Source organism: Nomascus leucogenys, chromosome 1a (assembly GCF_006542625.1).
Source record: "Nomascus leucogenys isolate Asia chromosome 1a, Asia_NLE_v1, whole genome shotgun sequence".
Lineage (NCBI taxonomy): Eukaryota > Metazoa > Chordata > Mammalia > Primates > Hylobatidae > Nomascus > Nomascus leucogenys.
In genome coordinates this window covers 89,972,693-89,999,874 of record NC_044381.1, presented here as the reverse complement: position 1 = coordinate 89,999,874, position 27,182 = coordinate 89,972,693, and the positions used below count along the sequence as shown (strand labels likewise).

The window sequence follows — 27,182 nt, the reverse complement described above, 5'->3', positions numbered from 1 at the left end:
TTGCTGAAACCTTCGACTCCCAGGTTCAAGCTATTCTCCCACCTCAGCCTCCTGAGTAGCTGGGACTACAGGTGCGCACCATCACACCCAGCTAATTTTTGTATTTTTAGTAGAGATTTGGTTTCACAATGTTGGTCAGGCTGGTCTCGAACTCCTGACCTCAAGTGATCCTCCCATCTCGGCCTCCCAAAGTGCTGGGATTACAGGTGTGAGCCACCGTGCCTGGCCCTATTTTTGCTTTTTCTCTTGAGACAGAGTCTTGATCGGTTACCCAGGCTGGAGCGCAGTGGCACAATCACAGCTCACTGCAGCTTTGATTTCCCGGGATCAAGTGATCCTCCCACCACAGCCTCCTGTGGACTACATGCACACACCACCACGCCCAGCTAATTTATATTTTTTTGTAGAGACAGGGTTTACCCATGTTGCCTAGGCTGGTCTCAAACTTTTGGGCTCAAGTGAACCACCTGCCGAGGCCTCCCAAAATGCTGGGATTACAGGCATGAACCACTGTGCCAGATGTGGGCTATTTTAAGCTTTTCTTTTCTCATTTTAAAACATGATGTGGTTAATTGCTATTTCAAAGCAAAACTCCACATATTTATGTGTTTTGTATATACTAATAAATACAGACCCACATACAGGTTTGGACATTGGTTTTGGTGAAACTGTACCAACGTTTTAAGTTTACGCAAGAAGAAGTTATGTTCCCAGAAGAATCATTGAGACTAGACTCAGATCTGAAAAACTGCTCTCCAGGTGCCAAGCCACTTTCTGGCCGTGCGGTCACACTGGCCAGCCAGAGTCACTGTAACTTTGGGTGATGGAGACGACCTACCACATGTAAAGCCTGGGTCAGGAGAGAGGAAGCATGAGGGTCAAGATGTCCAGGCTTGTGAACAGTGGCCTGTGCATCACCAGACCCCACACACCAACGACCCCCACGGTCCCCACCCACTTTACCCCAGGGAAGGGCCTCCTGAGGGGAACCAACCACAAGAGACGATTCTACTCATTCAGTCAAACCATACCCCCAAGCACACATGGAGAGAAAAGCCACATGGGAGAATGTGGGCCCGGTCCCCAACACCCCTCACATGGAAGGGCCCCGCTGTGGTGGTCTCCTGGGGCAGGAGGATGCAGGGTCGACCTCCAGGGTCAATCTCTAGCATCAGCCTCCAGTCCTACCAGCAGATGACCGAGTCCAGATGCTCCTGCCTCTGTAACCTCCTCTCACTTTCCCTGGCTTTCCCTCAGCCTCCAGGAAGGATAGGGCTTGCCGGGCAGGCCCTGCTCTTACGTGGTCCATTGAGAGGTCAGGGACCTTTGTTTGCAGTGGACCCTCTAGCTCTCTGCCAACATTTCCCTGGCCCCTGGGTTTAAGCGGCTGACCTTGGCTTCCAGCTTGGGTCCAACCCAAACCAGAGAAGGCCTTTCATCCCCTGCAAATGATGTGATGGAGGTGTGTTGATGGGAGGTGCCACTGAGGCCAGGGGCGGCAAGCAAGGAGTCCTACCTTCTAGTGACCAAACGCACACTGGGCTGCAGGTTTAGCCACCAAGTCCTGCCCCAGTTCAGGAAGAAGTAGATGTCCCCAGGTCCACTGTGAACCTTTTTAATTGCATACACAACACAGTCAAGGAGACGTTATTGTGTAAAGTTTCTTAGTAGAGGTGTGGCTGGGTCCAGACTCTGACGTCAAACGATGGAGCTGAAGTGGGGGTGATGATGGTCGCCGCACAGCCTGCCTGCCAGCTCAGCATCTCCCAGCGGGTAGCCAGCAAGCAGGTTAAAATCGTACAACCAAGAAGATGCCACCTACTTTCATTGCAGTTGGCTTCTCCAGAGCCAGGTTTGATGACTGGCAACGCTAAGCCACAAAGTGTCCAGAGGGTGGCAGCCACACCCTAGGCATCCACAGGTGTCCCCCTCCCACTCACCAGTATGAGGTTAAATCGGTCGCTTGCCAAGGCAGAGGGATCCAAGCTTCGAATCTGGACCTTTTTCCTCTCCATGCAGCTGAGACGCAGCTCGTGGGCTAAACTGCAGAAACAGAGGGTGGGGGCATGGATGCTGAAGCTGACATCCATGAAGAAGATTAGGGGGTCTCTGGCCTTCCCTGCCCCACTGACGCCCATCTCTCCTTGTCAGCCTGCTGCTCCACAGTACTTCTCAGCAATGGAGCTGAGCAAGATCCCAGACTATCCGAATTTGAGTTTCCCCACAGAACGCTCAGGAAGATGAAAATGAAGAAGTGGGTGGCCCATTTGCAGAGTCAAAGAATGGCAGTTAGAGGGAGTTGTGTCTGCATCACTCAGTACAGCTCCGTCTCCTGAGATGACAAAGGGCAGGAGATGAAACAATGGTCTGGAGGGCACTCCGCTGCTGGGAAAAGCCCCAGGATACGGCTGCCGGGAAGAGCCCCAGGATACAGCCGCCTCTTGTTTCGCAGGGTGAGGAACACATCTAACTAGATTTTTAACTTTCTGTCTCAGAAGGAGGAAAACAGGAGGGGCCTGCCCTGCCTGATACCTACGGTGTTTCTGGCCTTCCCTGAAGGGGCCCTGCTCCAAGGTGCGAGGGCTGTGCCCCAGGAAGCTGCCTCAAATGCAGGTTCTTCACTTGCGCATGTACAGTGGGGGCAGGAGACGCAGGGCTGGGCGCTCAGGTGTTGGAGTCAGACAGTTCCCCACTTCTAGCTTTACCTTGAGCAAATCACTCCACTCTGAGCCTCAGTCTCTTCTTCAGGAAATGGGGGAAAGTATAGGCCTATTTCACAGGGTTTTAGTTAGAATTGTATCAGCCATCATAAGTACTTTGATAAGGTTTAGTACACACACACCCACTTAATGCCCCATTTTTGGTGACAACTCATTAGAAGGGAAAGAAGGATGCAGAAATGTCATGGGAATGAAGTTGTAGGATCTTCTACTAGAATGCCTTATGAGTAACAGAGAATAGCCATCTCTGCCTACGTCCCCATCCTCTCTCCCTAGCCTCCTGAAAGAGTCCCCCGCCTTCACTCTAGAAAGAACAGCTTTCTCAGGGTGCGTTTAAGCAGCAGAAGGCAGGCTGTGAACTGAAGCCCCTCAACAGTGCACGTGCTTCATGGGGTAGCCACATGGTCTATCCAGACTGGATTCTTATACCATGAAAATAAGAAACAGGAAAAGAACATTCATGAAGAAAACATAACAAAGAGGCATTGTCTTACTGGCAGTAATTGGTGACGTTGAGAAAACCCAGCTGGCTTTTTCGTAGCATGGAAGATGCATTAAATCCCATCCTGGCAATCTATATTTATTAAAAAAAGGGAACAATTTAATGAAGATTTATTTGTTATGGGATAACGGAGAATGTTTTTAGTTCCATAGGACGTAATGAAGGAAATAGGCACTAAATTGGCAGAAATTATATGCATAAAAATCTGACGGTGTCCTTTCCAAGTCTCCTTTCCTTGGCAAGAGGAAAGGCCCAGCAGAAGAAAGTGTGAGCAGGAAAGTCTGCTCGTCAACTCTGCCCACGCTCCCCATCCACATACAACGGGGGGGACAAAGCCACCAGGTTCGTGAGTGCAGCAATGGGACTGCAGACAGGTCTGCACCACTCTCCATTCCACCCGTGGTGACCCAGGGCTGGAACTTTACATTCCATTGCCTACCTTGACAACAAAATATGCTAGCATCTAGACCTGTTGGTCTGTATTCCAAACAGACAAGATGGCGTGTATTCCAAACCATGCATCCTGGTCTTCTATTTAACATAGACAGCTGGGCCGGGCATGGTGGCTCACACCTCTAATCCCACACTTTGGGAGGCCAAGGTGGGCGGATTACTTGAGGCCAGGAGTTTGGGACCAGCCTGGCCAACATGGTGAAACTCTATCTCTATAAAAAAATACAAAAATTAGCTGGGCATGGTGGCAGGCGCCTGTAATCCCAGCTACTTGGGAGGCTGAGGCGGGAGGATCACCTGAACCTGGGAGGCGGAGGCTGCAGTGAGCTGAGATGGCGCCACTGCACTCCAGCCCGGGCAACAGAGTGGGACCCTGTCTCAAAAAAAAAAAAAAACCCAAAAAATAAAAAACAGTTACTAAAATTATATCACACTGCCTCCCAAGATTCCTTGGGAGGAATGACAAAATGTTAGAACTGCTGAAGAAGGCTGGGTGCGGTGGCTCACGCCTGCAATCCCAGCACTTTGGGAGGCTGAGGCAGGCAGATCACTTGAAGTCAGGAGTTTAAGACCAACCTGGCCAACATGGTGAAACCCTGTCTCTACTAAAAATGGTGGCACGTGCCTGTAGTCCCAGTTACTCAGGAGGCTGAGGCAGGAGAATCGCTTGAACCTGGGAGGTGGAGGTTGCACTGAGCTGAGATCATGCCACTGCACTCCAGCCTGGGCAACAGAGTGAGACTCCGCCTCAAAAAAAAAAAAAAAAACCAAACTTATCAAACAAGAAAACGGGGATGGTAAGAGGGGGCTCTTGGCTGTTCTTATTCTTGTCTTCTTCCTGTCAGGGAAAAGCTGGGGCCACACCCCCTGAAGTGCCTCTGCTAAGTGTCGCAGGGGCATCTAATTGGCATCCTTTTCAACAGTGGATGGGGAGGTGCTGACAGCAGCGGAGAGGACAGGGGGCGAAGGGGTGAGGAGCCCACCTTTTTCTGTCTGTCCTCTTCCTGGAGCAGCCACAGTCTCTTGCTCTCCATCTCCTTCTGCCGGATGCTCTCTTTCGTCAGGGGGTTGCAGTTGTTATGTCCAGGGAGCAAGCGGAAGTAGCGTTTCTTTTCAGGGTCAAAGTAAAACCCAGGTAGCTCTTTAGACAAAAAAATTAAATGCACCAATTTCAACCACTGTGAACTGACCACCTGAGTTAGGCGCCCAGTAGCCTGTCCCCCCACCTCGTGGCTGCCTGTCTTTTTTGAGAGCGAGGATGAGCTGCCTTGTCAGGCAACATCCTGGACTATGCTCAGTCCTGGGGGAGGCGGTTTGCCTCATGACCGCCATTCCTGACGCACCCAGCTCCTTCCCTGAGTGTTTCAATTTGTTCCTGGAATTCCTTCCAAGCCAGGAACGGGTCTCAGCCTTCCCTGTGCACAGGGGCCAGGAGTCCCACCCCGCAAGTGGCCTTACCTGGCACAGAGGAGGTCCCAGCTGTGCCAGACGAGGTCGACGGAGACTCGTCATCACCGTGGCCAGAATCGTGAGCGGGCTGTGCTGCCCAGGAGTCAGACCTGTTGACACACAGCTGTGTTAACTTGCAGCCCAGGGCTTGAGTTCCAGCCATTCTGACGGGGCGCGGGGGTCCATTTGGGCAGTTCTGCAGCCTTCACCTCTGATCTCTGACCTTTCTGATTACTTGAGAAGCACTGATCCCCTCTTGCAAATAAAACAAAATAGGGCAAGGTTTTGGTTTTTCATTCTTTTTTCTTTCTTTAAAAGAGGACAGATGTCACAGTGATTCCCTCTTCTTATCTTCTCACTCGAGCATTTTGTGAGATCTTGTGGAATTTTCCAGATTAAAAGGAAAAATAGAAATCTCTGCCAATAAGAATTTTACCAGCTGGGCTCATTTGTCAGCACAACAGCAGTTACAATGCTAGGTGAATTTCACTCTTTATTGGATTCAGTAGCACAAAGAGTTTACATTTTACTTGACTGCACAATCTTACAGACAGAGAAACTGGGGTTTGGGGGACAGAGGTGATTAGTTCAGTAACACTGGGATAGAGCCGTGGCTGAAACACTTGATGTGTAAATCCACAAGTAGCTTCTGTGGGAATTATAGGCTCAATGATGTAGTAGAGGTGTGTGCCACCGCACCCAGATAATTTTTATATTTTTAGTAGAGATGGGGTTTCGCCGTGTTGGCCAGACTGGTCTCCAACTCCTGACCTCAAGTGATCCGGCTGCCTTGGCCTCCCAAAGTGCTGGGATTACAGGCGTCAGCCACCACGCCCGGCCCAGCCAACTTTATTTTTAAAATACATTTAATGTGGCCTTGGCCTGGGTGGTGGTTCACGTCTGTAATCCTAGCACTTTGGGAGGCTGAGGCAGAAGGATCACTTGAGCTCAGGAGTTTGAGACCAGCCTGAGCAACAGAGTGAGACCTCATCTCTTAAGTAAATAAATAAATATAATGTAGCCTGGTGTACAGGGTTTTAAAGTCTACACTAGTATACAGTAATGTCCTAAGCCTTTGTGTTCACTCATCACTCACTCACTTCCAGTCCCGAAAGCTCCTTTCACAGGAAGTGTCATATATAGGTGTACCATTTTTAAAAAATCTTATATACCCTATTTTTACTGTATCTTTTCTATGTTGAGATACACAAATACCACTGTGTCCTGACTGCCTCTAGCATTCAGTACAGTCACATGCTGTACAGGTTTGCAGCCTCGGAGCAATCGGCTACACCACATAGCTTAGGTGTGTGGCTGGCTGTACCATGTAGATTTGTTACGTATGTGCTATGATGTTAGCGTGACATGATTGCCTAACAACATATTCCTCAGAATGCATTCCTCCTCGTTAAGCGAAGCATGAGTGTATATCCTTGTCCAAGACTCAGGCTGAATTAATAAAATTTGGTTTCCACAAAGGTATTTGCATAAAAAGTCTACAAAATGGAGAAACGGTTTTCCAGTTGTATCAGATAACGTCTACCTCTAGCCTTATGGCGCATGCTCTGGCCAGAGGTCGTGGTCACTTAGGAAAGAACAGAGAGTGGTCCTCTCTCCTCACTACTCAGTGCGGTGGGCTGACCCACCACAGCGACAAGCCCTGGGAGCACGTTAGGAAGGCAGGCTCTCCTCAAGACCCCTCAGACCTACGGAATCAGAACCTGCATTGGGACAAGCCCCCAGGTGATCTCCACACCCGTGAGCGTGTGTGACATGCCATGTGTACAATGCCAGAAGCACATTGGGCAAAAGTGGCTCCCCAGAGCGGCACACTTGCCTGTCTTCAGAATCACGGAGTCTGAACCAAGGGTTCTGCTGGTGGCTTCTTCTCCCATGTCTTCTTCTACTCTGCCAGCGACTTTTATTCATTTCTGTTCCTAAAAGAAAAACAAAAAAATCCATACATCTCTGTGTGGGCGTGGGCTTTTCTGTTTGCTTCTTGGCAGCTGCTTCATGCTCAGCACCAGCAAAAGGCTGGCCCACCCTGGGTTATCATCAGATTTGCCACAGCAAGCCTTACCCAGGAAGGGCTGCCTCCAGCACTCCCCCAACATCCTTCCCACTTCCTTCCTGTCACCCCTAGTCAATCACATAGCTTCCTACCCCACAGAAACATTGCCAGGTCGGCCAGGTGCGGTGGCTCATGCCTGTAATCTCAGCACTTTGGGAGGCTGAGGCAGGCGGATCACGAGGTCAGGAGTTCAAGACCAGCCTGACCAACATGGTGAAACTCCATTTCTACTAAAAATACAAAAATTAGCTGGGAGTGGTAACGTGCACCTGTAATCCCAGCTACTCAGGAGGCTGAGGCAGGAGAATCGCTTGAACCTGGAAGGTGGAGTTTACAGTGAGCTGAGATTGCGCTCACTGTGAACTGCACTCCAGCCTGGGCGACAGAGCGAGACACCATCTCAAAAAAAAAAAAAAGAAAAATTGCCAGGCATGAATCCCCTAACTTCACTCCCTTCTGCTCCACAAATACCTGCCTTTACTAACAGTCTTCTTTTTTTTTTTTTTGAGATGGAGTCTTGCTCTGTCGCCCAGGCTGGAGTGCAGTGGCGCGATCTCGGCTCACTGCAAGCTCCACCTCCCGGGTTCACGCCATTCTCCTGCCTCAGCCTCCCAAGTAGCTGGGACTACAGGCGCCCGCCACCATGCCTGGCTAATGTTTTTTTTTTTTTTTTTGCATTTTTAGTAGAAACGGGGTTTCACCGTGTTAGCCAGGATGGTCTCGATCTCCTGACCTCATGATCCGCCTGCCTCGGCCTCCCAAAGTGCTGGGATTACAGGCGTAAGCCACCGCGCCCGGCCACTAATTGTCTTCTTCCTTATCTTGGACCAGGTATCACTGCTCCTTTTCAAGGGAGACCCATCCCACCTGGCTGTCGGTCTCATTCCTTCCCAGGAACTGCAGACATCTGTTTCCCCATATGTTAATGTCTCCTTCTCCTTATCTCAGCTTTTAAAAACATGCCCAGGTTTTTCATTTGTAAGTGTTCCATTTCTAATCCAAAAAAAAATGGGCATATTCTGAAAGAATGGTCTACATCTACGAATTCAATGTCTTCATCTCCCAATATTCCTCAACCCACTGCAGTCGAGCTTCCTCTCTCCTCGCCTTTCTACTAAAATGCTCTTGCTCATGATTACCTACTTGCCAAAGTGAGTGGTCTCTTTTTAGCCCTTATTCCCGCAACATGTGGCACCAGGAGGCTACATTCTTCCTTTGGCTTCTGTAATATCTTTCTCTTGGTTTTCTTCTTGCTAAATGAATCCTTTGCTCATTTCTCCTAGGTCACACACCCTGTATGTGCTTCCCATTGTTCTGTCCTAGATCCTTTTCCTTTCAGACTTAACACCATCTCATCTACCAATGCAGATGCAGCTCCAACCCTAATATCGCTACTGAGCATCAAGTTCCTAAGCTGCTTCCGATTTCCACAGACCCAACAGGTTCAAAAGTGAGTTCATTTCTCTCTAACCTCCGATCTGCTCTTTTGCCTGTCTATATTTCTCTTCTCTAAAAGTAATATCCCTGACCCTGCAGCCCAAATGTGTGTGTATTTTTTTTTTTTTTTTTTTGAGATGGAGTCTCGCTGTGTTGCCCAGGCTGGAGTGCAGTGGCGCCATCTCGGCTCACTGTAACCTCCACCTCTCGGGTTCAAGTGATTCTCCTGCCTCAGCCTCCCAAGTAGCTGGGACTATGGGCACCCACCACCACACCAGCTAATTTTTGTATTTTTAGTAGAGACGGGTTTCACCATGTTGGCCAGGCTGCTCAAGAACTCCTGGCCTCAAGTGATCTACCTGCCTTATCCTCCCAAAGTGCTGGGATTACAGGCATGGGCCACTAAGCCCGGCCCCAAAACTTTTATCTTATTCATTGTCCTAAACAATGGCTCCTGAACACCATGTGTGGGTTTCCCTATGGATCAGTTACCTTATACCCCAGCTAAAGAATACAGTTGTATTTATTAATAGTTAAGTTACAAGCTGAAAGGCACTGTGCACAGGAAGGGAAGCATGTGTGGCCAGTGTTAAGACTGGTAGGAAAATGGCTGCGTGCGGTAGCTCATACCTGTAATCCCAGCATTTTTGGGAGGCTGAAGTGGGAGGATCGCTTGAGCCCAGAGTTTGAGAGACCAGCCTGGGCAATATAGTGAGACCCCATCTCAAAAAAGAAAAAGACTGATAGGAAAAATAAGCCCTCCTGACATAAAGATGATTATTATTACCAACTGTATAAAAAGGTCAAAATTTCTTTAGAGTGCGTGTTCTGTACATGAAATAATTCTAATTTGTTTAATTATGTAACAATGCATGAATACAGCAAAGAACACACGAACTGGTGAGTCAAAGACTTCAGATCACCCACAGGAGGCAGGACTGTGTCCCACTCACACCATTATCCTCAATAGGGGGCTGCATAATCAGCAGGATGCAGCTGATGATAAAATCACTGGCGAGTGCCAATTTGGGCCAGGGAGAGCATGTGTTCACCCCTAACTCATACATGCACTGCAATCTGGTAAGGGAGCCTGCCAACTTCAAGTAATATAGTTAGCAAGGTCAAGCAAAAATCATTTTAAAGGCTGCATGTGGTGGCTCACGCCTGTAATCCTAGCACTTTGGGAGGCCGATGTGGGTGGATCACCTGAGGTCAGGAGTTTGAGATCAGCCTGGCCAACGTGGTGAAACCCCATCTCTACTAAAAGTACAACAGTTCACTGGGTGTGGTGGCTGGTGCCTGTAATCCGTTACCTGGGAGGCTGAGGCAGGAGAATCGTTTGAACCCAGGAGGCAGAGGTTGCAGTGAGCTGAGATTACACCATCGCACTCTAGCCTGGGCAAAAGGGCGAACCTCCGTCTCGAAAAAAAAAAAAAAAAAATCATTTAAAAAGTCACATACTAATAGAAGCCTTCCAAATACGGAAAGAGTTTAAAGGCTAGGACAAAGACAGTACCTTTCTAGTACTTTTAAGAAGCCTGTTCAGGGGTGGGGAGTGTGTCTTCTCTAAATACAAACACAGTTCATTCTCTATGGCCGCTTTATAGTCCATGTTTGCACTCATCACTCTGCATGACTCTGTTCATACTCCCATCTCATACTGGATGTGAGGTGAATTCTATAAGGCAAACATCCTACTTTGTTCTTTTTTCTATTCCTAGCATCCATGACCTAGTTGGTGCTTAGTAAATTTTTGCTGAACTGAAGCAAAGCAAAACAAAACCTGTGGCTACTTTAAGTCCCAGGTAGCTTCTTTCTGCTCTGGGTTATTTCCATTTACTACTCCACACACATTTACAAAGCACCCACTCCATGTGAGGAACTGGGGAGTGGGCAGAGATAATAAGCTGTGCTCCCTGGCTTTGAGGCACTGATTATTTAATATGGGAGACAGATGCACAGACCAACCCCTGCAGCGCAGGATAAGGATGAAGACCCAAGTCTCTCCAAGTGTGGTGGGAGAGAAAGGAGTGACTGCTCCACGTGCCTGGGCTGGAGGTGGGGGAGGGAGGTAAGTGCAGTCTGAAGAATGAAAATGTCAGGCAAGCCCGGCGTGGTGGCTCACGCCTGTAATCCCAGCACTTTGGCAGGCCGAGGTGGGCAGATCACCTGAGGTCAGGAGTTCGAGATCAGCCTGACCAACATGGCGAAACCCCATCTCCACTAAAAATACAAAAATTAGGCCGGGTACGGTGGCTCACGCCTGTAATCCCAGCACTTTGGGAGGCCCAGGCGGGTGCATCACCTGAGGATGGGAGTTCGAAACCAGCCTGACCAACATGGAGAAACCCTGTCTCTACTAAAAATACAAAAATTAGCCAGGCACGGTGGTGGGTGCCTGCAATCCCCACTACTTGGGAGGCTGAGGCAGGAGAATCGCTTGAACCTGGGAGGTGGAGGTTGCCGTGAGCCAAGATAGTGCCATTGCACTCCAGCCTGGGCAACAGAGCTAGACTCTGTCTCAAAAAAAAAAAAAAAAACAAAATGCCAGGTAAGGCAGTGGGGGCGGGGGGCCTGCAGGCCGTTTGGTATGGCCAGAGCCCGAAGTTCAAGAAATGGGGGGGATGAGCCTGCAGAGGCAGAAAGGGCATGATCATGAGGACTCTAGGTGTGCGAGGAGTGACATGATTAGAGCTGCTAAGAAAGGGCACCTGAAAGGCAGCGGCATGGGGTGACAGTAAGAACTGCAGCGGCAAGCCAGGTGAGATGAACTCACACATTATGGACATGGTACTTGGGATAGCAGAGCCTGGATTTAGATTTAGGCAGCAAATTTCATGGGAGAGATGGAGAGAGGAGTTGAGAAAGGTTAAGTGAGTAACTGGTAGAGTCATGAGCAGGGAGACTAAGAATAAAGGAAGAACACTTTGGGGAGAGGAGAGTAAGTCTGATTTTGAACAAATCAATCTCAAGATGCAGGCAATGGGAAATATGGGTCTGAGAATACAGAGAGAAATTGAGCCTAAAGAGACAGATTTGAAAGTAAACAGGATATGGTGACATGGACTGGGACAAATGGCACCAAAGTGGTAATGGTATACAGTGAGAATTAGAGACTTTTTTTTTTTTTTTTGAGATGGAGTCTCGCTCTTGTCACCCAGTCTGGAGTGCAATGGCACGATCTCGGCTCACTGAAACGTCTGCCTCCTGGGTTCAAGCAATTCTTCTGTCTCAGCCTCCCGAACAGCTGGGGCTACAGGCATGTGCCACCATGCCTGTCTAATTTTTGTATTTTTAGTAGAGATGGGGTTTCACCATATTGGCCAGGCTGGTCTCGAACTCCTGACCTCGTGATCTGCCCACCTCGGCCTCCCAAAGTGCTGGGATTACCACGCCTGGCCATTAGAGACAATTTTATCTAGTAATAATATAAAACCTAGTATGCATCACAGTTCGTAGATCAGTGCTTCTTAAGGACTATTTTGCCCACCAGGGGACATTTGGCAATGTCTGGAGACATTTTTGTTTGTCACAACTTGGGAGAAGGAGGGGTAGGCTGCTACTAGCGCCTAGTGGGTAAAAGCCAGGGATGCTGCTAACCACCCTACAATGCGCAGGGCAGCTTCCATACATTCTTCAGCAAGAATTATCCAGGGCTGGGTGCAGTGGCTGATGCCTATAATTCCAGCTGCTCGGGAAGCCGAGGCAGGAGGATTGCTTGAACCTAGGAGTTCAAGATCAGCCTGCTCAACATAGCAAGATCCTGTCTCAAACAAACAACATTTAAAAAAAAAAAAAAAAAAAAAAAGAAAAAAGAAAAAATTATTCAGCTGGGTGTGATGGCTCACACTTGCAGTTCCAACTACTTGGGAGGCTGAGGTGGGAGGATAGCTTGAATCCGGAGTTTGAGACCAGTGTGGGCAACATAGCAAGACTCCATCTCAAAAACAACTAAAGAGTTACCTGGCCCAAAACAGTACTAAAGCTGAGAAAACCTGTTCTATGTAGGAAGCACTCAAAAACAATTTGCTGGTAACACGCTGCATCTAGCACCTTTGGAGCTGCTCTAGATGTTAAAATCAGGTGTGTTGCAGAAGGTTGGGCTTGGCTTTGTCTTTCAGAGAAACTTTTAAGTACCTCAAGGCATAAAGAATTATAATTTCTAAGAGACTACTATTCTGCAAAGACAATGTTAATCTCAAATAAACACAATTTGGTTTTTTGGAAAATGACCGGACAATATTTATCAAGTAACTTACAAATGTACATGCCTTCCTTCTGGGAACTGCTCCTACAAAATGATTCCAAGATATTTATGACATTTTTCCGAATCATTTTATAAGGCCAGTATTACCCTGTTACCAAAACCAGACAAAGATCCTATAGGAAGAAAAATATAGGTCAAGGCCGGGGGCAGTGGCTCACGCCCGTAAGCCCAGCACTTTGGGAGGCCAAGGCAGGCAGATCGCCCGAGGTCAGGAGTTCAAGACCAGCCTGGCCAACATAGAGTGAAACCTCATCTCTACCAAAATACAAAAAATTAGTTAGGCATGGTGGTGCACACCAGTAGTCTCAGCTACTTGGGAAGCTGAGGCAGGAGAATCGCTTGAACCTGGGAGGCAGAGGTTGCAGTAAGCCAAGATCATGCCACTGCACTCCAGCCTGGGCAACAGAGCAAGACTCCGTCTCTCAAAAAAAAAAAAAAAAGAAAGAAAAATATAGGTCAGTATGGGTTATGAATACAGACACACAAAAATCCTTAACAAAATGCTAGCAAGCGAAATCCAGGAGCATATAAAAAGGATTATATACCATGACCAAGCGGGATTTATCTCAGAAATATAAGGTTGGCTCAACATATGAAAATCAATCAATATATCATACTAATAGATGGGGAAAACCTCACATGATTTTCTCAATTGATACACAGAAAAAGCATGGACAAAATGCAACATCCTTTCATGATTAAAAAAAAACAACATACTAGAAACAGAAGGTCGTTTCCTCAACCTGATAAGGAGCATCTACAAAATACCCACACCTAACATCATACTTACTGGCCAAAGACAAAGTTTTCCCTCTATGGTCAGGAACAAGACAAAGATGTTGGTTCTCAATACATCTGTTCAACATTGTAGTGGCAGTTTTAGACAGGCAAGTAGGCAAGACAAAGAAATAAAACATGATCTTATATACAGAAAATCCTAAAGAATCCACCAAAAATCTACTGGACCTCATAACTGAGTTCAGCAAGGTTGCAGGATACAAGATCAGTATAGAAAAACCAGTTGTATTTCTATACACTAGCAATGAACAGCCTGAATATTAAAGAAAAGTTACATTCACAATGGCATCAAAAAGAATAAAGCACTCCTCTGGTCTTGCTCAGGCTCAGTTACAAAAAAAAAAAAAAAGAGAAAAAGTACTTAGGAATATATTTAACAAAATTAATGTATGGCGTGTACACAGAAAACTATAAAACACTGTTGAAAGAAATTACAGATTCAATGTAATCCCTATCAAAATTCCAAATGCCATTTTTTTAGCAATGGATAAGCAGATTCTAAATTCATATTACGCAAGGGACCCAGAATACCCAAAATCATCTTGAAAAAGAACAAAGTTGGGAGGACTCACACCTCCCAATTTCAAAATTCCTTACAAAGCTACAGTAATCAAGACACTGTGTTACTGGCATATGGATAGAAATATAGATCAATGGAGTAGAATTGAGACCAGAAACCCATATGCCTATCTATGGTCAACTGGTTTTCATCTAGGTGCCAAGACCATTCAACAAAAGAAAGAAGTGTCTTTTCAACTGCTGGGACATTTGAATATCAAACTGCAAAAGAATGAATTTGGATCCTTACTTCATACCATATGGGACAAAAATGAACCAAAATGGATCTAGATCTAAAACTATAAAACTCTTTGAGGGAAACAAAGGTATAAATCATCGTGATCTTGATTAGGCAATGATTTCTCAAATATGACACCCAAAACTCACACACACTACACACACACACACACACACACACACATAAATTGGGCTTCATCAAAATTGAAAACTTCTGTGCATCAAAAGACACTATTTAGGGCCGGACACAGTGGCTCACGCCTGTAATCCCAGCATTTTGGGAGGCTGGGACTGGCGGATCACTTGAGGACAGCAGTTCGAGACCAGCCTGATCAACATGGTGAAGCCCCGTCTCTACTACAAATACAAAAATTAGCTTGGTGTGGTGGCGGGCGCCTGTGGTCCCAGTTATTTGGGAGGCTGAGCCAGAAGAATCGCTTGAACCCGGGAGGTGGAGGTTGCAGTGAGCCGAGATGGTGCCACTGCATTGCAGCCTGGGCAACAAGAGCGAAACTCCATCTCAAAAACAAACAAACAAACAAAAAAAACCTCCGTCTCAAAAAAAAAAAAAAAAAAAAAAAAAAGCTACACAAATAGCCAACCGGCACATGAAAAAGATACCCAACATCATTAGTCCTTAGGTAGATGCAAATCAAAACCACAGTGAGATACCACTTTACTTATTTATTTATTTACTTATTCCCTTCTACCCCCCTTTTGGCTGAAGTGCAGTGGCGCGATCTCCGCTCACAGCAACCTCCATCTCCCCGGCTCAAGCCGTCCTCCTGCCTCAACCTCGGAGTAGCCGCAATTACAGGCACGCGCCACCACACCAGGCTAATTTAAAAAATATTTTTGGCCTTCCGCCACGGCCGCCATTGGAGAGTAGCAGCCATGGCTCTGCGCTACCCTATGGCCGTGGGCCTCAACAAGGGCCACAAGGTGACCAAGAACCCGAGCAAGCCAAGGCACAGCCGCCGCCGCGGGCGTCTGAGCAAACGCACCAAGTTTGTGCGGGACATGATCCGGGAGGTGTGTGGCTTCGCTTCGTACGAGCTGCGCGCCATGGAGTCACTGAAGGTCTCCAAGGAGAAACGGGCCCTCAAGTTCATCAAGAAAAGGGTGGGGACGCACATCCGTGCCAAGAGGAAGCGGGAGGAGCTGAGCAAGGTACTGGCCGCCATGAGGAAAGCCGCTGCCAAGAAAGACTGAGCCCCCTCCCCTGCCCTCTTCCTGAAATAAAGAACGGCTTGACAGAAAAATAAAATAAAATAAAAATAAAAAATATTTTTGTAGAGACGGGGTCTCCCTTTGTTGCCGCCCGCCCAGGCTGGTCTCGAATTTCTGGCCACCAGCAATCCTCCTGCCTTGGTGCAGTGTTGGGATGACAGGCGTGAGCCACCACGCGCGGCAGCAATTCTGAGATTTAACACAGAGAGCCAGTATGTGCCCAGCGTATGTGTATGTAGTGCACAGAATATGTGGACCACCCTCTATAAAGGTTCATGCATGAGGAGGTCGGCTCTCTCTCACAGTCTAGCAGTTTCCCACACAAAAGCGGCACACATTTTTGCACCGGTCTCCAAAATGGTGTCTGGTTTGGGAGCCCGCAGCTTCCGGAATTACAGGCTCTTCCCTGCTTCAAGGGCACCATTCCTGGCCTGGCCTCAACACGCCCAAGGCGCAGGCCCAGAGGAGGCTGGGCGGGGTGGGGGGCGGGATGCGCTACACCCAGTAGGCAGCAGCCCCGGGCTTCGCCCGCCCGCCCGCAGTGCTTGGACCCCCCTCAACACCGGCCAGCCTCGGAGCTAAGTGTGGGGGATGGCAGCCCGCACACATCGGGTGTGGCCTCGCCTCCCCCTGGGAGGTAGGCTTGACAGCACAGGGGGTCGGTCCAGCCTTAGCACCGGGCCAAAGCTTGGAATGGGGGAGGGGCTCCATCTCCCCACGGGGCTCTCCAGTTTGGGGACCTCGGGGCTGTTCTGGTTTCCAGGCTCAGCCTCACCATCTTGTTTAGCACATTGTTAGGGGCCCTGTACTGAAGCCCAACAACCGGGGCTCAGAGACTGGGGCACCCTGGGGCCGCGGGGTTGCTTCTTGGGCGGATGAGAATGTTCCGGAATTAGACAGTGGTGATGGTTGCACAATCTTGCCAATATAATAGTAAAAAAAAAAAACCACTGGATTGAACCCTTTTAAAAAAGTTAATTTTAGGGTATGTGAACTATATGTAAAAAAAGGATGTTTACTACACCATGCTGTAATAGTTAAAGTGAGAAACATCCTAGATATCCAACAACAGGGGAATTTTGTAAGAGTCTGTAGACTGGCCGGGCGCGGTGGCTCATGCCTGTAATCCCAGCACTTTGGGAGGCTGAGGTGGGAGGATAACTTGAGCCCAGGAGTTCAAGACCAGCCTGGGCAACACAGTGAGACACCCCTCTGCCCCGTCTTTACAAATAATTTAAAAATTAGCTGGGTGTGGTGGTGCATGCCCACAGTCCCAGCAGTTAGGAGTTGTTCACTGTAAAACAACATTTTAGACAGCTGACTTAAAAAACAACAACAAAGTTTTCTGTTAACACTTATTTAAGAAACACTTCAGATGCAAGCTTTGTACTAACGCCCACCCTGAGTTGGTATTTTCAATCCTATTTTACAAATGAGGAAACAGGCTTACAGGACTAGGTACCATACCCAGCGTAAGTTAAATGGTGGAACAGGGATTCCACTTCTGTTGGTAGGACCCCCAGGCCTGGTTACCCACAGAACACCACCTCAACTTTAATTTCCATCGTTATTTAAAATCAGAGTTTGGGACTTTGTAATTGTTTCCTCTAGGAAGCTGTCCCGTCAGTTTTCTTTGCTTTTGGCTGCGCTGCTGGAGTCACAAGACAATGCCTGTAGAACACCATGGTGAAAGGTGTCATGGTTTCTGAAGCCCCCGGGGAGCCCACGAGGCGTGGAAGAGCTGGCTTTCTCGCTAACACACAACTCAGAGTGGAGGCGAGGGCCAAACCCAGGCCCCATCACTTGCTAGTTGTGCGCTACCCCCACGGACAACCAAACTGCACCCCTTTCTGCGTCTGACAAGCACATCACAGCGCTGGGAAAAGTTAGCGCCTGTGAAGCCGGCAGCACAGAGCCGGCCACTTCGTAAGCTTCAGCCACGCCTTACCTGTTATGCTGACCTGAATATTCGCGGGGGACACCGCCCCAAGGCCCGCAGCCCAGACCCCGCCAGGTGTCGGGTGGGGCCTTCAGCAGCAGGGCTCAGAGAAGCGCTTAGAGAAACGCCCTCAGCGGCGACACTCGGGGTGCCCTCCCTGCGTGTTTACGGTCGCAGCACTGATCCGGCCGGAGGACCCCACGCGCCCCAGAACGGGCGGGGCGCGCCGGCCCAGCTGCCACCTAGGCCTGGTGGCGCCGGCGTTCCACGTGCTCGCTCCTCCCCGCCCCTCCCCGCCCCTTTCCCTGGCCCTCCTGGCCGCGCCTGTCTCCCACCCCGAGCTCTGCAGCGGGAACGCGGCAGCCCTCGAACCGACGCCAGTAGGCACCCCAGGCAGCACAGTCTTACCTGTTCAGCGTGTCCCTTCCGGATTCCCCTCAGGCTCAGCTCTGCAGGAGTTGGACCGAAGCGTGCAAGGACCCGGAAAGACCAAGGTGTAGCGTCAGCCAGTTAGGTGGATACGTTTTGGTGTTGTAGCAGCCGATAGGGCTATAGCGGCCGTCCTTTCCTTCTCACTGGACGCGGCTTCTGTCTGTCGACGTCAATAGGAGAGATCTCACGAAGAAGGCGGGGAGTGGGGCTTCGGCTCCTCCCAGGCCTGGCCTGTCGGGGGCGGATGCACGTGGAGGCTGGTCAGGGAGCGCTTGGGGGTGGGGCCAGGCGCACGCGGGGGCGGGGCCGGGGCCTGCTCCCGGAGCAGCGGAACTGTCTGGAGACCCTTTCCTGAGAGGCCGTGTCCTCCTCCCTCCGCAGGGTGATACGGCCCTGGAGAAGTCCTCTCGCTGTAGTGGAAAGAGCGAAGGAGTCTGTGAGGCGAGGGACAGAAGTAACGTGATGTTACGACTGGCGGCGATGTCTTCGGCAGTGGCCTCAGGCGGCCGAGGCCGCTGCCCTGGGTCTGCGTTCAGGGTGTAGCGTAGCGAGCCCTGACCGTGAAACCGGGGGGCCTCCGTGTTGGCTCCAGTACTGCTGCTTGCTGTGGGACCTAGGGCGAGTCTCTTTCCTTCTCTGTGCCTTGATTTCTTCTGTTGAGAGAAGGAATCGGATCCATCATTCTCATGTCCTCTCCAGCTCAGAGTTTGTTCAGACCAATATTTCTAGAATGACTTGTGTGTGCTGTGCCTGTCCCAGGTATCAGCTGACGGTTATGAGATCTTCTGAAAGGAAAACGGAAGCCTCTGATGGGCCTGTGGCCCGAAGAGACAGTTTGTGAGGACAGCTGGGTTCACAGAGGCCAGGCTTGTTGGGGTCCAGCAGTAGGCCTGGTGCGTCATGCGGCTCCATAACACAGGCCCCTGCCCGCGGCTGAACCCGTTAGAAAACTGGCGGTGGGGTTCATCCATTGCACGCCGTGTGAAGGCATTTCAGCTCTTAACCAGGAAGCTAGGATTTCAGGCTAAACTCCTGGCTCTCAGGAGTTTATAGATAAATGCAGGATGTGGAGCGGGGCCGGGTGGTGAGGGAAATGAGAGAAGTGGGCATAGTTAGAATAAAGAACCGCTTCATGAAGCTTGAGCGGCCTTGAAGAGAAGGCAGAGAAAAATTCTAGCTGAACAAACAGCGTGACTGGAGGCCGGTTCAAGCCGGCTGGATGGGAGGGGAGTCTTGGAAGCAAAACTCGACAGGGTGGGTTGGGGCTTGGTGACGCAGGAATTGCCAAGGAAAGAGTAGTCAGGCCGGGTGCTGTGGCTCACGCCTGAAATCCCAGCACTTTGGGAGGTGGAGGCGGGTGGATCACTTGAGGCCAGGAGTTCCAGACCAGCCTGGCCAACATGGCAAAACCCCCATCTCTACTAAAAATACAAAAAATTAGCCAGGCGTGGTGGCGGGCGCCTGTAATCCCAGCTACTCGGGAGGCTGAGGCAGGAGAGTTGCTTGAACCCGGGAGGCGGGGGTTGCAGTGAGCCGAGATAGAGCCATTGCACTCCAGCCTGGGCGACAGAGACCCTGTCTCAAGAAAAGAAAAAAAAAAAAAGTAGACAATGGGAGGCTCTGAGGGTTCTAGAGTTGGGAAGTGACAGGACTAGAGCTGTGCTTCTGGGAAATCACCGTGTAGGGGGTTGGGGAGAAAAGATTGTGGAAGTCAGCTGGGAAACCCCTAAGGAACTTATTGCAGCAGCAGTCCTTGTGAAAGGTAGTGAGGGCCAAACCAGGGTGGGGGTAGCCAGGATGGAAGGTGGGTACAGATGGGAGGCAGGATTCAGAGAGAGAATCGGCCAGACTTAACTCTTGGGGAGGAGTCAAGCTGGATTTTCCACTGAAGAGCCAGGGGACACTGGAGGAAGGCGGCAGGAGGAGTTGGCTTGGGCTTGCTGAGTGAATGAGTGGCTGGCAGCCGGCCAGCAGGCTCTGTTGAATGTCCACGGAGGGGACAGTGAGGTGGGCATGAGATATACCTTGGGGACCTGCAACACACACAGATAAAAGATTAAAGAATGCAAATCAGTGAACAAATGAAGCTTGCTGGGCCTTGGGCAAGTCATGAGGCATTCCAACCTCAGTTTCTTCACAGGTTAGAATGAGGATAAGACGCCTACTGAGAAAGGTTGTAAGGAGTAAGCTCTGATGATGGAGTACCTCACCCAGGACTTGCTGCACAGCGCCCATTGGTTAAACACCCTCAATTATGAAGGTAGCTTGGTATCTAGATGGTGTATATTACCTTCAGAAGTAAAAATTATTTTTTCATTTCATCTCCAGAATTTGAAGCCAAGGCAAATGTCGTAATGAAAAGGAATGAATCTATAGAAAGAGGTTGGAAAATATCTGGCACATGGTAAAGACTAAAAAAATAGTTTTTTGTTTGTTTGTTTGTTTGTCTGTTTTGAGACAGAATCTCACTCTGTTGCCAGGCTGGAGTACAGTGGCGTGATCTTGGCTCACTGCAACCTCTGCCTCCCAGGTTCAAGCTATTCTCCTGCCTCAGCCTCCCAAATAGCTGAGATTACAGGCGTCCTCCACCACGCCTGGCTAATTTTTTGTATTTTTAGTAGAGATGGGCTTTTGCCATGTTGGCCAGGCTGGTCTTGAACTCCTGACCTCAGGTGATCTGCCTGCCTTGGCCTCCCAAAGTGCTGGGGTTACAGGTGTGAACCACTGCACCCGGCCTTCAAACACTAGATCTTATTCATTCTTTCAAACTATGTTTTCGTACCCATTAGCCATCCCCACATCCCCCCATCCCCCAAAATATAACATTTAAATGTTAATTTAAACAAATCAACATTTGTTTAAATCAACTGCAGGAGTTATCCTTTAAAAAAAAAAAAACAGGCTGGGTGCAGTGGCTCATGCCTGTGATCCCAGCACTTTGGGAGGCCGAGGTGGGCAGATCACGAGGTCAGGAGATGGAGACCATCCTGGCTAACATGGTGAAACCCCGTCTCTACTAAAAATACACAAAATTAGCTAGGCATGGTGGCGGGTGCCTGTAGTCCCAGCTACTTGGGAGGCTGAGGCAGGAGAATGGTGTGAACCCAGGAGGTGGAGCTTGCAGTGAGTGGAGATCGTGCCACTGCACTCCAGCCTGGGCAACAGAGCAAGACTCCATCTCAAAAAATAAAAAATAAAAAAACCAATTTTTTTCTTATAGAGCTATGGTCTTGCTATATTGCCCAGACTGGTCTCAAACTCCTGGGCTCAAGTGATCCTCCTGCCTCAGCCTCCTGAAGTGTTGGGATTACAGGCGTGGACCATTGCACCCGGCAGGAGTTGGCCATTTTAAGAGGTGGCTTGTACGTAAGTTGCCACAGGAACTAGGATGCCTGTCAAATCCCATCATGGAGACTAATCCAAAATAAAATCAATGCAAGAGAAATGTAATTAAATTAACATGCCCATTGTGGGGTAACAGTCCATCCAGGGCCTAGAAAAAGGATCATTTTCATCAGAATTTCTCAGTGTTTTTTCAGTAGTATCCAAGTGAGTGTCTTGGTCACTGAAAATCTTAATCTTTTTTTTTTTTTTTTGAGATGGAGTTTTGCTCTTGTTGCCCAAACTGGAGTGCAATGGGATGATCTTGGCTCTCTGCAACCTTTGCCTCCTGAGTTCAAGTGATTCTCCTGCCTCAGCCTCCCAAATGGCTGGGACTACAGGTATGCGCCACCATGCCGGGCTAATTTTGTGTTTTTAGTAGAGACGGGGTTTCTCCATGTTGGTCAAGCTGGTCTTGAACTCCCAGCCTCAGGTGATCTGCCCGCCTCTGCCTCCCAAAGTGCTAGGATTACAGGTGTAAGCCATTGCATCTGGCCGGTCACTGAAAATCTTGATCTAGAACAATTCCCTAGTTCCTTCCCTTTTTTTTTTTTGAGATGGAGTCTTTCTCCGTTGCCCAGGCTGGAGTGCAATGGTGCCGTCTCGGCTCACTGCAACCTCTGTCTGCCTGGTTCAAGTAATTCTCCTGCCTCAGCCTCCCGAGTAGCTGGGATTACAGGCACCCGCCACCACGCCCAGCTAATTTTTGTATTTTTAGTGGAGCCAGAGTTTCACCATGTTAGTCAGGCTGATCTTGAACTCCTGACCTCAGGTGATCCACCTGCCTTGGCCTCCCAAAGTGCTGGAATTACAGGCGTGAACCATCGTGCCCAGCCTCTAGTTCCTTTGCTAACCTAATGAAATACCCAACAAAATTCTCTACACCTCTCTGTATGATTACATGTTCACCAAACTGCTGATGAGTGACTCCATTATCATGATTTTGGAAAAGAGGGAGCCCTGGGTAATGGGCAAGAATATTCTAAACATCAGGAAGTTACATGTCTCAATAATTAACTGATCATATTCGTATTCTGTGTACTTGGGTAGACAAGCAGTTTCCAAAGATCTGGTCCCAATAACTTAATACATAAATGTTGAAACCCATAAATTCAAGGACAAGATTTTGCCTCTAAAATATTAGTCTTAGCTGGTCAGCAGCCTGACCAATATAACAGTAAATAATGCATAATAATCTAAAAAAACTTGAGAAGCAGAAAAGCACGAAGTGAAAAAATACCCAAATTACCTGTGATAAATCCATCCCTCCAAAAAAACCACTGTTAATATTTGTATGTGTTTTTTCTAAGCATGTGTTTGTTGTAACTGTTTATATCCTTCAGTTATTAATTCAAAAAATATTTATTGAGGACTTGGAATGCTAGATCTGTTCTAGGTGCTGGGAATGTAAGTGCATTTTAAGAAAATTGTTTTTGAAAACAATCACAAACTAATAGAAAACTTCCAACTACAGAATTTTTGTTTTTCTTTTCCTGAGGATAACCACTGACTTGATGCGTCATCAGTCTGGAATACTTTTAGTTTGTATTTCTTACAGACATAGGCATTCTTCTATGTATCAAAAGCATAACCATCAAAATTGAAAAATTGACATTGATACACCACTGTCACCTAATCTTCAGCTCCATTCAATTTAATTCAATTGAATTTAATCTCCATGTCATGGAAATTGGTATTTAGAAGCCAAGACCTGAATGCTAAGTGTGCTTATTGCTATTAGGGTATCCCTGTTCCAAGGCCCTCTCCATGGTTACAGTTGGAAACACACACCCACACACTCCCACACACTACAGTGACATCTATATTTATTTGTACATCTATCAATCTACTCATCTATCTTGAAAATCATGAGTTTACACCAATATCTCCAATTCTGATCCATCACTATAGGGCTGATTCCAGTTTTCTCCCTTTCTGTATTTGTAGCTTCCTTCTCCAGCAGTGAGGTTCTCATTATTTTTATTTACTTGTTTGATTAATCCCCTTGAGGTAGCCATCTCCTCTCTCTGCCCCCACCCCCTACCCAATACAGATGTCCTCCTTCCCCACTCAGGCTCTGGAAACCTGTGCTTGGAAACCCTGTACCCTTTACGCATGAGGAAGCCTTCCCCAGTCTTCCTGGGCTCCAACATTCCATTTGTGGATGCAATTTTGAATAAGACAGACAAATTCCTTCCTTTCAAAGAGCTTACATTCAAGTGGGGAGGGGGACAGATAAATAAAAATAAAAAGACCAGGCGCGGTGGCTCACGCCTGTCATCCCAGCACTTTGGAAGGCTGAGGTGGGCGGATCACCTGAGGTTGGGAGTTCGAGACCAGCCTGACCAACATGGAGAAACCTTGTCTCTACTAAAAATACAAAATTAGCCGGGCATGGTGGCGCATGCCTGTAATCCCAGCTACTTGGGAGGCTGAGGCAGGAGAATTGCTTGAACTCAGGAGGTGGAGGTTGCAGTGAGGGGCCAGAAAAGATTCCCAAGCAAGGAAGGAACACCATTGCACTCCAGCCTGGGCAACAAGAGTGAAACTCTGTCTCAAAAAAAAAAAAAAATTGAGAAAAATAAAATAAAATAAAAATAATGGTAATTACAATGACAAGACAAGATGATGTGATAAGAAGTGACTGGGGTACTACTTTGGGTCAGGTGACTATTCTCTTTTTGCTCCCCCGTCCCCCATCTACTCTTCATCCTTCTTTGGGCTGCTCTGTGCATATCTACAAAATGCATTACCTAGACTCCTTTGCTGCAAGCCTTCTAGTTGAGTTCAACCAGTGAGAGACACCAGTAGTAGATAGGTGGGTGGGTGGAGAGAGAAATGAGGATTTTGCTTGCTCCTTCCTTGCTTGGGAATGTTTTCTATCCCCTTATCCAGGCGCCAGAAATTTCATTTCCTCCCCTTGCTCCTTTGAGCCTCTTGGTGGTCATAGCTTCCCACTCTTGCTAGCCCCTGGGTGCCCCAGTGGTCTTATTTCTCTTCATCTTGCCTAAACTGTTAATAGTTCTTTTGAATCATCTCAGTCGGATTCTGTTTCAGAAAAGGGCTCTTTAAGGTAATTACTATTTTTGTGGTGTTTAAACAGTATATTGTGAATAATGTTTTTTTGAGGTCAATAAGTGTTCTTATACAATGTGGTTTTCAAAAGTGCAGTCTGATTAGTCAAGACAGGTCACTATTTAGCCAGGCTTATCTTTCTGGATCTGAGTGCAGAATGGAGTACCTTCTCATCCTGTCCTGGCCCGATGGCTAAGTATCTTAAATTGTGCATTAAAGAGAGAGCATGGGGCCAGGTGTGGTGGCTCACGCCTGTGACTCCAGCACTTTGGGAGGCCAAAGTGGGCAGATCACTTGAGACCAGGAGTTCGAGAGCAGCCTGGCCAACATGGTGAAACCCCATCTCTACTAAAAATACAAAAAATTAAGTGGGCATGGTGGCATGCGCCTGTAGTCCCGGCTACTTGGGAGGCTGAGGCAGGAAAATCGCTTGAACCCGGGAGGCGGAGGTTGCAGTGAGCTGAGATCGTACCACTGCACTCCAGCCTGGGCAACAGAGCAAAAATAAAAAAAAAAAAAAGAGAGAGAGAGCATGTTGTAGTGACTGTACCTCCCCAGGCATCTAGATTACCCAAGTAATACAATCTGTGGCTTATTTATGGTATAGAACTGTATTTCCTTCAGCAGGATTCATCCTTAGCTGTTAATTCCTCCACTCCTTGCCATAGAGAGGGGGTCTCGGTCTTAGAAATCAATGAAGCCTTTTCTTGGACACACAGACAAGCCATTGCAGGGGGTGGTGCCAAGAATGGTGCTTTCATTTGGAGAATTCCTAAAATAATTTTTATAGCTTTTTTCCCCCTCTCTGTTAAACATTTGCAAATTTGGGGGTCTTCTTCCAAGGAGAGTCTAGACTAGAGAATGAGGAGGGGCTCACAGGAAGAGTACCTTGCTGGAGCTTCCATGAGCATCATTCCTGACCTCAGCAAGATAAAAGAACATAAAAGGATGGGCATTGTTTCATGTGATTGACTTTATTGGTATCAACAGCTTTATAAACATAGAAAGCTATAGATTGAGAGAAGGGGGAAAATCCAGCAGAATGAGTACAGGAAAAAAAAAAAAAAACTTGAGGCATGCAATTGTTCGAAATCTTACTGCCTCCCTGGTTTCTTCTGCATTTGAATTTCTGTTGAACACTGATAGGAGGATTCCCTTTAGGGGACATGAGGAAGAATTCGGCTTCCGTTTAGCCCTAGGAAACTACAGAAGGACTTGAAGCCAAACTGAATTAATCAAGAAATGGTATGTGCGTGTGCCTCGGGAGACTTTTGAAAATCGGATGAGAATGTTGTTCTTGGCCCCAGGAGAGGGGCATAGGGACTTTGAGGGCATGAATCTTTCTGTTGTGTTTTGTGGGATCACATCTGTACAAAATCAGGTAAGCCAAGAAGGCTAACGTAGGCAACCTCTTCAGCCCCAAATTGTGTGCCCCCCCCATCTCTCAGGTGAGTCAACACCCTTGGGGCCACATGCTTTCATAAATTAATTTATTCCTTGTTCTGTCCCAAATTCGCGGACGTAGTCCCCTGTTATGCATTAAACGAGATAATTTGAAGCACTGTGACCTCATCCTTCCAGATTAGAAAAGTGTTGTACCATGGGTAAATGAGACAACCTATTTGGAAGTGTTTTGCATATTGGAAGGAAGACACTTTGTATAATTGTAATTATTGTTAACCATTACCCAAAATACAGCCTGGTGGTCCAGACTGCATGCTGTGGAGGCACTTGGCCTGTGTTTGAATTCCTGTTCCTTTGCAGTTGAACTGCGTGACCTTGGGCATGTTACTTGACCTCTCTGGATCTGAATACAGAATAGATTACCTTCTTATCCTGTCCTGGGTGTCTCCAGGACAGCCCCAGTTTTCCCATCTGAAAAGTGAGGAACCCACTTCAGTGTGAGGATTAAATGTACTGGGATTATACAAAGATGTAGAACAATGCCTGACCCACAGTGAGCGCTTGAGGACACAGTGAATTGGGACCCATAAGGATGCATGATAACCTTCTTCCACAGACATAGTGAGAATCCCAGCAGCTTGGCCGTAAAAGCTTGGAAAGTAAAGGAAAATGCAGAGTGGGGTTTTCCAGGCATCTGTTTTCCCATTCTGAGGCCTGGGTATGATTTCTCTACTCCCCTGAGGAAGCAGCTCTTTGAGACAAGGGTAAGATTCAGCCACGGTGTGTTGCTGTTGTAGAAGCTTTAACCACCTCAGCTTACAGCAGAGGTTTCAGCAAAATAAGCTTGTCTTTCTGTAAATGGCTTCTTCTTACCGCATCTCTGTGGACAGTGTCTAATGGTGGGATTGGCTCATTTTCTGGAACCAAATAAACATTTGTTCCCACTAGCCCCATAGTGCTAGCGTCACTATTAATGAGCGGCAGTGTTGTCCATGGCTGCCGGAGTCATTAGGGAAGCCCTGGTAGAGCTCCGTTTATTACCAGGGGAGGTGTCAGAGGCAGAGAAAGCACAGCTGGGGCTTCCAGGCCCCAGCAGATCATGCAGCGCAGGCAGCCAGAGCAATCATTTTTAGACTTGTGAAGTCGGACATAAATTCCAAGAGGAATAAGAATGGGTAAGATAAAGGAGTTGGGGTCTATGATTCAGAGTCATTTTTCAGATTTCTGAA

The 27,182-nt window shown here is 48.0% G+C and overlaps 1 protein-coding gene and 1 pseudogene across 6 annotated transcripts in view; one reads left to right on the top strand and one right to left on the bottom strand.

Moving 5' to 3' along the window:
• Positions 1-18,280, bottom strand: part of DCAF4 (DDB1 and CUL4 associated factor 4) — a 32,448-nt gene extending 14,168 nt beyond the window's left edge. For 2 of the 6 annotated variants that reach the window (XM_003263663.4, XM_012504458.2), the window contains exons 1-6: positions 18,070-18,280; positions 6,962-7,061; positions 5,134-5,234; positions 4,659-4,816; positions 3,215-3,294; positions 1,941-2,043 (exon numbers count right to left, since the gene is read on the bottom strand). In XM_003263663.4, coding sequence (XP_003263711.2) covers positions 1,941-2,043; positions 3,215-3,294; positions 4,659-4,816; positions 5,134-5,234; positions 6,962-7,053 — 534 coding nt within the window. In that variant the 5' untranslated portion in view covers positions 7,054-7,061; positions 18,070-18,280. Of the gene's footprint in view, positions 1-1,940; positions 2,044-3,214; positions 3,295-4,658; positions 4,817-5,133; positions 5,235-6,961; positions 7,062-13,689; positions 13,728-17,670; positions 17,855-18,069 lie in introns of those variants that run through there. The other 4 variants (XM_003263664.4, XM_030812945.1, XM_030812966.1 and 1 more) reach the window with 4 other exon arrangements.
• On the top strand, positions 15,387-15,704 carry LOC100584929 (annotated as a pseudogene).
• Positions 18,281-27,182: the final 8,902 nt, after the last annotated feature.